This window comes from Cucurbita moschata, unplaced genomic scaffold (genome assembly GCF_002738365.1).
Source record: "Cucurbita moschata cultivar Rifu unplaced genomic scaffold, Cmos_1.0 Cmo_Scf00026, whole genome shotgun sequence".
Taxonomy (NCBI): Eukaryota; Viridiplantae; Streptophyta; class Magnoliopsida; order Cucurbitales; family Cucurbitaceae; genus Cucurbita; species Cucurbita moschata.
Window position 1 is genome coordinate 3374202 of NW_019268542.1, and position 9636 is coordinate 3383837.

At 35.0% G+C, this 9636-nt stretch overlaps 2 protein-coding genes across 4 annotated transcripts; both read right to left on the reverse strand.

Annotated features, from left to right (window-relative positions):
- On the reverse strand, nt 1–1527 carry LOC111462036 (the record flags this gene model as incomplete). Its single annotated transcript, XM_023105692.1, has 2 exons — nt 1–1074; nt 1370–1527. Coding segments are annotated over 2 exons (660 nt in total), but the record flags the coding sequence as incomplete, so codon positions are not given.
- A 1502-nt stretch (nt 1528–3029) lies between these two features.
- LOC111462032 (G patch domain-containing protein 8) lies at nt 3030–6816 on the reverse strand. Of its 3 annotated transcripts, none has more exons than XM_023105687.1 (8): nt 6702–6816; nt 5638–5716; nt 5289–5475; nt 4644–4798; nt 4248–4391; nt 4030–4133; nt 3748–3907; nt 3030–3347 (listed from the first exon to the last, which is right to left on the reverse strand). In XM_023105687.1, the coding sequence occupies exons 2-8, from the start codon at nt 5704–5706 to the stop codon at nt 3264–3266; spliced, it is 903 nt and encodes a 300-aa protein (XP_022961455.1). In that variant the 5' UTR covers nt 5707–5716; nt 6702–6816; the 3' UTR covers nt 3030–3263. The 3 variants fall into 3 exon arrangements, with proteins under 3 accessions (XP_022961455.1, XP_022961456.1, XP_022961457.1); XM_023105689.1 differs by having other exon boundaries at nt 3050–3344; XM_023105688.1 differs by lacking the exon at nt 6702–6816 and having other exon boundaries at nt 5638–5735.
- Between the last annotated feature and the right edge of the window lie 2820 nt (nt 6817–9636).

The window sequence follows — 9636 nt, forward strand, 5'->3', positions numbered from 1 at the left end:
TAGAAAGGAGGAAAAGAATCATATTATTACAGCTACAATATCAGAATTCCAGAAGAAATTCAGCCAATGAAAACAACATTCAATTCATTTAACCCAATCCTTCAGTCATTTTCTCTTCGACCGTCACCAATCTTGAGACGAAACAAGCAAAATACAACCATAAAGCTATCTCAATCAAGTCAAGAGTGTAAGATGATCATGGGTTTCAGGTAAAGAATGCATTTGAATTCAGCAGTAAGGTGCAAGGTAGCAGTGTGGCAGGCACACAGAAAAATGATAAAAGCTTCAATTAATCAACATTTGTTACAGCATGCAACAAAGGAGGGACCCCTTACTACTTAAAGAGCATTTGTGTAATCATCTCTAGACGACCCAAATCTCAGCAAGGAATCTCTGGATATATTCACAGGCATTGTGCTAACCTCGCTACATGAATTCCTAAACAGCCAGGTCGAACCCAATACGAAAATAACTTAATAAATTTGCTTACTTCAAATCCATATCACAATGATGCGGTCAGTCCTCCTACAACCATGCCTCGGCATCTTCAGAATTATAACCAATGAACAACTTCAAAGAGCTATTTTGTGATCATTTTGCACATTCTCAACATCCCCATTATCAGCAATGTTGTTGTTACTCCGTAAACGGTCAGCCTCAGCAGTTTCCTGCACGGAAGCAGCTGCCTCGTTCTTCACCATAGACATCTGTCTCACGAACCCATTCAAGCTCTCCCTCCTCTGAGTTAAAGTGGTACCAGTGTTCAAAGTTGGCACTGCAGGGGTCTCAAGGGAATTCTCAGTTTTCACCATGGAACCCAGATTCCTATTCCTCTCTTTGTCCTTCGTCTCCATATTCCCGGAACCCGAAACCTCCATGGACGCCTCCTCCTTACGCCTAGCTCTCTCTCTAGCCAAAAGAAAACCAACATGCTCAAGAGCCTCTCTGGCTCTCTTCCTGGCCACAGCCACCTCCCGCACTTTCCTCTCCGCATCGGCACGGGCAACAATCACAGCCTTCCCCATCGAAGCAGAAGCGATCTTAGCCGCACAGAGCAACACGACGGCGGTCTTCCTGTCAATAGACTTGTGAGAATTCCGGGGCAGAGAGTCCAAATCGAAGAAGGAGAAATTGGGTTTAGCGCAGGGAGGGCAGAGATAGGAGGTGGAGGAAGAGAGAAGGTGAGGATCGGAAGAAGCGGGGTTGAGAACGCAGTGGGAATGCGTAATGGAAGAACACTTGAGGCAGGTTAAACGATTGGAGGGATGAGGAGGAGACACAGAAGGGTCATAGAAGTGAAAGCAAGAAGGGCAGAAGGACGTGGGATGAAGGCGAAGCACGCAGGAGGTGCAAAGACGACGATTAATACCTCGTAAACGAACATGATGAAGAATCCACCGACCGTGAGAGCCGCAATTCCCACACTCCGTCTGCACTTTGGTTGGAGGAGGAGGAGGAAGATGAGGGTGATTCATCGAGAGAGAGGCGAATACAAAGAACAAAAGGAAACCCTAAAACGGATGGAAATCAAAGAAGACAACAATGGCGGAATCAAAGAAAGGAATGAAGGAGTTGAGGGTTTTGAAGGGTAATTTTGACTCTGTTTTGGTTTCAAAAGTTGACTGAGTTGCAGAGATCAAATTAGGGTTTGCAAATGTGCATTCACTATAGAAGAAAACGATCAAAAGGCATCAAATAACCTATTTTGAATATTCTAAAAATAGATATAAAATATTATAATTTAATGGTTTTTTTTTTTTTTTTTTTAATTTCTAGCCAACAAAATAAATATAATTTAATTACTGACTTATTATATCAATATAGGAATAATAAAAGAAATAGAGAGAAATGGTTAGCCATTTTTGTAAAAGTATTGGTAGATTTAAACGACAAAAATTTAAAATATAGTTTTGAGTTGGTATTATATTAGATTTGGAATTATTAGCTTTGACTTTTAATTATTTTTCGTATTATTAAATTTTACAAAATGATGGTATAATTAGATTTTACAAAATGATGGTATAGAAGTCCTCTTTGTTAGGAATCCCGAATCTCTACATAACTTAGGGGCACAAGAAACTTAGGGGCACAATCGTATTGGACAATGACGATGACTAAGTTAGGTGGGAGAGAATGTCACAACGATAGTATGAAGAGGGTAGGTTGTGACCCTCATGTCATGACAAGCAAAACGACGTCCCTCATGAGACACCCATCCGACCACATGCAGGTCAATATAAAAGAGTGTCATGATGGAGTGTCATGATGCAAACATCATGACAAGCAAAACGACGTCCCTCATGAGACACCCATCCAACCACATGCAAGTCAATATAAAAGAGTGTCATGATGCGATCGAAGAGGACAATGCATCATCCAACACCACCACACGAAGTGGCCATTGAAGACAAGTTGAGACATATGCAAGTAGAAGTCCTTTTTGTTAGAAATCACGAATCTCACGTAATATTGTCTCACAATCTGCAATAATATTGTCTCACAATCTGCAATCGAGTAAGTCATCAAGAACAATGACTAAGTTAGGTGGGAGAGAATGTCACAAAGAGGGTAGGTTGTGACCCTCACGTCATGACAAGCAAAGCGGCATCCCTCAAGAGACGCACATACGACCACATGCGGGCCAATATAGAAGAGTGTCATGATGCGATCGAGAAGGACGTCGTCCAACACCACCACGCGAAGTGGGCATTGAAGACAAGTTGAGATAAGGAAGACAAAACATTGAATAGACATGAAGGAAAAGATAGGCTTGTTGAAGAGCCAGATAGGGCCCAGGCCTTAACCTCAAAAGTCAAGGTTTCGAAAGGAATTTGGGCATGCAGTTTAGGAGTTAAAGTCCGCCCATATGAACATAGGCTCTCATGGCTTTGAGTTGAGCTTCCCGAAAGGTGGACTTTCATCCTTTTAACATCCTAAAAATGGACTGATTTTCTAAAAAGTAAAGCAAACATCCAAACCCCTTTCAGATCAGAGGGGTATTGTACACTTGAAAATGATTCCTAGCATCATTTCAGTAAGTAAGATGTTATAATAAACAGAACATATCAATAGCACAGAGAGTTGTATGGATATCTGTTCATCAGACTAAATCACACGATATGATATCTCAAAATTAACATTCTAAGAGCGAGCGAGCAAGTTTAAACAATAATGTCTCTACTGCCATAATAAGAATACATGAACTTCAAGATGTTTCCTTACACATACAAAAGATGCAAAGCAACTTGGGAACTCTTTGAATGCTATTCCTCATCACTATCATTCCCGAAAACTGAAGCTACAGGGGCTACTACTTTAGGTTTCTTTGTGGCTCCACCAAAAATCTTCTGCAATAACATCAGTCAACAAGAAATTAGAGACGAGATACCTTTCAATTAATTCCCCTATATTATTATTCTGTGGTAACAAGAAACACGAACGACCAAGCAATGGTTGATACGTTCCAAACATTGTTTGGAACGAACATGAACGAGCAAGCAATAATGCCAACACTGCTGTGCTTTGCTCCCATAGGAACCGGTCCTTCTGGAAATTGGTTACTTATTGAGTCCTAAACACTCCAAAAGATGAACCAGATAATATCACTCATTACCTTTCGAATGAGCAATCAATCAAGCATCAACAAATTTCAGAATGAATGGACTCGTAAAAAACAAAGAACAAAATATTCAGAATCAATTGCAAACTAGTTTTAAAAACAAAACGTCATTAACACTTTAGCTTTACCTTCGAGGTGCCACCTTTAGAAGAGAATCCAAATTTTAATGTTTTCCGCTGATCCTGATCTGCAAGTGATGTAGCATTTCTAATTTCAGTAGAAGCAGGGGCCGTGGCTGATCTTTCTTGTTGCTCCAGCATTTGCTGCTCCTTCTTACGGGCATCCGCACTAGTTTTAACATGAAAGAAAATGTAAACAGAATCACACAAAATGAAAATATAAAGAGAAACTTAAAATGGGATCACAAAAGAAGTTATTGAAAGAAAAAAAAAGTGAGGAAAGGGAGATACATTTGAGCAAATTTTGCCATCTCTCTCTCTTCACGTTGCTGTTCCCGCTTGTTTCTGTCATCTCGGCTGCTTGAACCATGCATTTCTCTCATTTCTTTAAAACGCTGCAATCTCATCCAACAATGTTTTAGATTCGATGCAACTTCGAAGAGGAAATAAAGGAGAATGACGATTTTGCTAGACAGGGAGTACTTATGAGTAAACGCTTAATTTCCTACCTTTCTATGATTATGATCATATGAGCTGAGATGCGCTTCAAATTCCATAGCCAACTTGTACTGTTTGTTGCAGAGATCACAATAGAAAACCTTGCGTATTTCTTTAACCTCAGTTTGAATTTTCTCCTCACGTTCTGCTAAAACCTGGATTTTAATAATGTGCACGAAGCGGGCAGTAGAAGCCACCAGGTAATAAAAACTGCAGGAAAATCTGAAGACCTTCCAAAAGTTGATGGTCCCCTATGATATACCATTCCCGCTAAAAGACATGCATATATGCTATATGCTGCCTTCTGCTATTTGATATGAGTTTCAGAAAGAGGAAAGCATCAACTTCAAAGTCTTAGCTAATAATTATCATTTTTCCCAACCAACTGTAAGATAAAAATAACATACCTCCCGTTTTTTCACATCTGCTTCTGTCTCTTCCATCTCAACATCAAGTTTTTTCCGCTGGATGTTTTCCTCTGCAGTGAAAAAATCGTCTTCTTCTTGTTTTCCAATTCCTAGTTTGGGATCTCTAATTCCAGATTTAATGGGCTCAATAATTCCTACACAAACACACACAATGAGTTCCTATTATTTTCAAAAGCTAGACCAACAAGTACCGATTAAGGATTAATTTTGGATTAACATTCAGAAAACCATTAATTAAAAGAATAATAACTGAAAAGATTTTTTGACCCATTAAGAGATTTTTTGTTTATATTCCTATTTAAGTTTTAGATTTCTACTTTCAAAAGGTATCTAACTTGGGGATATATTTATGCTTTTATACTAGAAAAACTGTTTTCAAAAACAAACTTGTAAACATGCCCAAAAGACATAACGCACTGGAGTTTTAGAGCTTAAGTTCCAACTCAGAAATAGATGTTTTCATACGTTAATGATCAAGTGTGCAATTTAAACAAACTCAGAAAGTTATATAAATAGTTAAGAGAATCTAAGGTTCACGAGAAAAGATAATGAAATAATAAAATCAGAGACAGATTGCACAATGAATAAGCAGAGTGGGATTTCATGTCCAGAAAAACACAATACCTTGCTCGTCCTTTCCTAGTCCCTTCCCTTTCCAGCCCATCTTCTGGAGAAGCCTATAGCCCACATTTGATGAAGTTAATTGAGTGTCCAACGATGCTTGTTCCACATTATCAAGATCAACATTTTCTGTTGGTCTATGGTTGATGGGCAAGCGAAAATCATCTATGAAGTCATCACCAAGAGAATCCTAATATTCCCACCGAAGACAAAAATATGTGAAACATTAGATATCACAAAAACCGTAATTCATGTTCTTTTTTGTAAGAAAAGGGAGAGGATTTCAGTCAGTCAAGGGGTCAGACAGACGTATGTTGAGTATTTCCAGTTTGACATGATAACTCATTCATACCTGCTCCTTTGCATAGGCTTTATTTGGGTTGTTTGTTTCCAGTCTACTACTGTAACTCCGTTTATCCATTTTGTCCAACCTATATCACATGGTTAGGTTAAAAAACATTACAAATAGAAATTTGAAGCACAAGAATAATAAGTTAGAAAGTTCAAAAATGAAAAAGAAAATGATTAAATGAAAAAACTGTAAAGATGAAAAAACTGATCAATTTTATAAATGCATTTCAAAATATTCATCATGAGTTGACCAAATGGCCAAATGGACAACCCATGGTTGTGTTATTCCTGGAAACCAAAATTTTAGCACTTGCAAGTTGCAAGTAAAACATATACATAGAAAATAATCTCAAGCAAGCATAATGTTTAGCAGTTGACTAAAATGTTTGTCATATTTCACTGTGAGGTTGATTATAGTTAACATTCAGTATACTTCTGAGCTTCGCTAAATAAACTTGAAGCTTTGAAGGTTTTTTTTTTTTTTCAAGAAAATAACCTACGAAAGAAGGGTTGTAATGTTGGAGGTCCTTAGGCAGTCTGGTCATCCTATTCCCAGTGGATCCCTAATATCCCTATTTTCCTCTAACTGAGACCATAATTTCATAGAGAAAATGAGCGAATCTACAGCGGTCACACACAAAATCAATCCAAAACGAGCGGATCTTAGGAAAAAAAAAAAAAAACTAGCCAATTCTAAGTAACTACAAGAAAGAGCTTCAACTACTAAGAATAAGATACAAAAAAACATGTTCCCCGTCCAATTCTTACACAAGAAATTCTCTTTAAGATTAGTCGACTACAATGAGATGTACATATCCACGATCATAAACACGATAGAATAGACCGACGGAAGTAAAATTGCAACTACCATGAAGGAGGAATCAGAAGTAACAATTTTCCTGAAGCAGAAAATGGAAATTAATCAAAGTAACAAATTTAATAAGAAACAGAAAAGCAATCAAGTTCCACAGCCCTAGAGAAAACAAATGGCATGGACGACATAGAAAGAACGTTGAAGAAAATTGTAGAGCAGTATGCAATGGAATTATGAGAAGAGGAAAGAACCTGAAGTTGAGAGAAATTAGGTCAACAAGATGGGAATTGGATTGTTGTTTGTTTCAACGAGCACCTGCAGAAGCTGCGTTGCGACGGACCTGGTGCGCTAATGCCAACGACAGAGACGGCTACTGAATTGCTTTAAAACGAAAGAACAAATTTTTTATTGGGCCCGACCACATTGCCAGCCTGTCAAGCCCAGGATTAATAGGCCCAAAACATTAGGGGTAATTCCGTACTCTAATTTAGATACAATATTCATAAATCTGTAGTCTATATTTTAAATTTACAACCATACCATTAAAATTAATTATTAGTAACGCTTCCTTAAAAAAAAATCAATATTAATCATTATTATTTATTTTTTTAAATATTATTATTTCACTTTTTGAATTTTACGGCAAAAAAAAAAAAACAAAAAGTTGGGTCAACATTTGGTAGGGGTGTACATTTAACCCGACAACTCGGACCAACACAACCCGAACTATAAGAATTGGATTGGGTTGGATTAACATTTCGGATAGGGTTGGGTTCATTTTTCTGAACCCAAACTGAATCGGTTCAGTTTCGGGTTCGTGGGCAAAATCTTCGAATTGACTTAAGTCAAATGAAAATATATTAAATATATTAAGAACTTTTCTGTATTAATAGGTTTACGAAAGCCGTACTAAGGTCAGTATGCTGATTTAATGTTTATAAATTATATAGATAATACATTTTATACTATTATTTTTAAATATTATGGTTTAATGTTTATAAATTTTATATATATAGTTTTAAAGCATATTCTAAATTTTAATATATTTAATATCTATTTATTGCATTATTATTATATCATAATTGATATATTTTTTTATTTTTTTAATAGTTTAGGACATTCTAAGGTCACGTTATATATTTTTTATTTTTGTTATATACAATATCTTTAGACTAATCATTTTTATTATTTATTTACTTTAATGATCTATCCTTTTTTTTTTACTTTAACCAATTCTTCGGTATTTAGTTGTCTTTAGTTTGATGACAATGTTAATTATGTTAATAGGTTACCATTTGTTTTTATTGAATTGGTTTTTTTTTTAATAATTATAGATTGATTTATGTTTGTTTGTGAATTTTTAGTATATTTTATATCCTAATAATTATGAAGGGTAGATAAATAAAACTTTAAAAAAAAATTAACAAAAAAAAATTGACAACCCAACCTGAAAATAGAGGGTCTGGTTGGGTTGGAAAAAGTTTTGGGTTAGGTTGGGTTGGGTTACCAATCGAACCAACCCGAACTTTTGGGTTGGGCCAAAAAAATCCCCCATCCCAACCCGGACCATATACACCCCTACCATTTGGGTCTAGTTCACTTTAATCTCAAAATGGTGTAAAATTAATTCTCACTCATGCAAATTAAATAAAAAGTTTTTACCGTCAAAAGCTACAAAATTTATAATAAGAGATTAAATATTTCTTAAGTCAGTCTTAGACAATCATTACCTATGGTTTAAGATTACACTAATATTCTTTAATTTTTCATATAAGAGACAATATTATACTGCAAATAAAATAATAAAAAATATTATTAAAAATTAAATAATTAATTATGAGACTTCTATAGGTACCATGTGGCTTATTTACGTGTTATTACTTGTATATCGTGATGTTTATGACCTCTCTGTGATGCATGTACTTCTAATATATCAATCCAAGTATGCTATGATACATGTTCACGTTATGCCCTATAAGACACTTAATGTGTCGTGCATGATAAAAATGAATGATATGTCATGTACATGTACGTTATCTCAGAAATATTGTCATAAAAAGTATGGAAGTATGATGTACATCGTAATTATGTATGATAATTTGAAAATCTAGAACATCATGAATGTTGTATGTAACCAGCATGTGATACTCTAGTATGTTTTGTACGTACGCGTACAACATAATAATACACGCTTATTTCTTTTGTTGGTTTGGTAGCGTATGCATGTGCTAGTCCATAGTCAGACCTAGGGGTTACGTTACGATCTCGCTTAGTGGGTTCATACACGTGTGTGTGAACCGTGTATAAAAAAGTGTTAAGAATGAGAAACATAAGTGGGATGAGATCTTCATTAATGTCAAAAAGTTTAAAACAAGGTAATAACCCAAAATAAATAAAAAAATGAATAAAATTTATAAAAAAAAGGTTAAAAAAAAGAATAATAATAAATAAATAAATAACAACACTGTCTCCACCAACCTCTCATTCCTTCCCTCAATTATCTCTCATTAGCCCACCTCTTACAAGAGAATATCAAGTTCGTGCACAAACAAAAAAAATAACAAAAAAAAAAAAAAACTAAAAGGACCTTCCTAGATTTAAGTGAACAAAGATCTCTGTAGATTTAGTCTGCTAAACTATATATATTAAATTTTCTTTTTCTTTATCCTAATTTTATTTTTAGATATTTCTTAACGGTTGCAATTGTTTAGGTTTAAATTAAAAATTAGATATCGATAATTTTATACTAATTCTAATAGATCACGTTCATCAGTAATGTTAGATCAATAATTTTATATCAGTGACAATAATATCTATGAACATATAAGAAAAAGGAAATTTTTGGATGGAAGAATAAATTAAAAGTTGACTACGATACTATTAAAGAATCAAAAGAAAGAACGAAAAAAGAAAATACAGAGAAAATAAAAACGGAAGATTAAGAATCTATTAAAATTTGGTCAATGTCAGCATAATTAGAACACAAAAAGATAATAAAATTAAAACACCGACAAGAAAATAGAATGAAAAACAGATAGGAATAAGAGAGAATGAAAAGGGAAGATATAAAAACACGTACAAAAGAATAGAAGGAAAAACACAAGAACACCGCTCGAGAAATAAAAGGGAAGATCTGAAAAGTATTAAATTGTTATACTATTAAATATAATAACAATAGTATTTAAT

Bases quoted from the DNA above. Each gene is read 5' to 3' on its own strand.
- LOC111462032 (XM_023105687.1), bottom strand. From the start codon at position 5,706: ATGGATAAACGGAGTTACAGTAGTAGACTGGAAACAAACAACCCAAAT. The intron at 4,799-5,288 runs GTATTGTGTTTT...GTGTTTGTGTAG, and splicing joins ACTAGGAAAGGACGAGCAAG to GAATTATTGAGCCCATTAAA. The intron at 3,348-3,747 runs GTAAAGCTAAAG...ATGTTATTGCAG, and splicing joins CTAAAGGTGGCACCTCGAAG to AAGATTTTTGGTGGAGCCAC.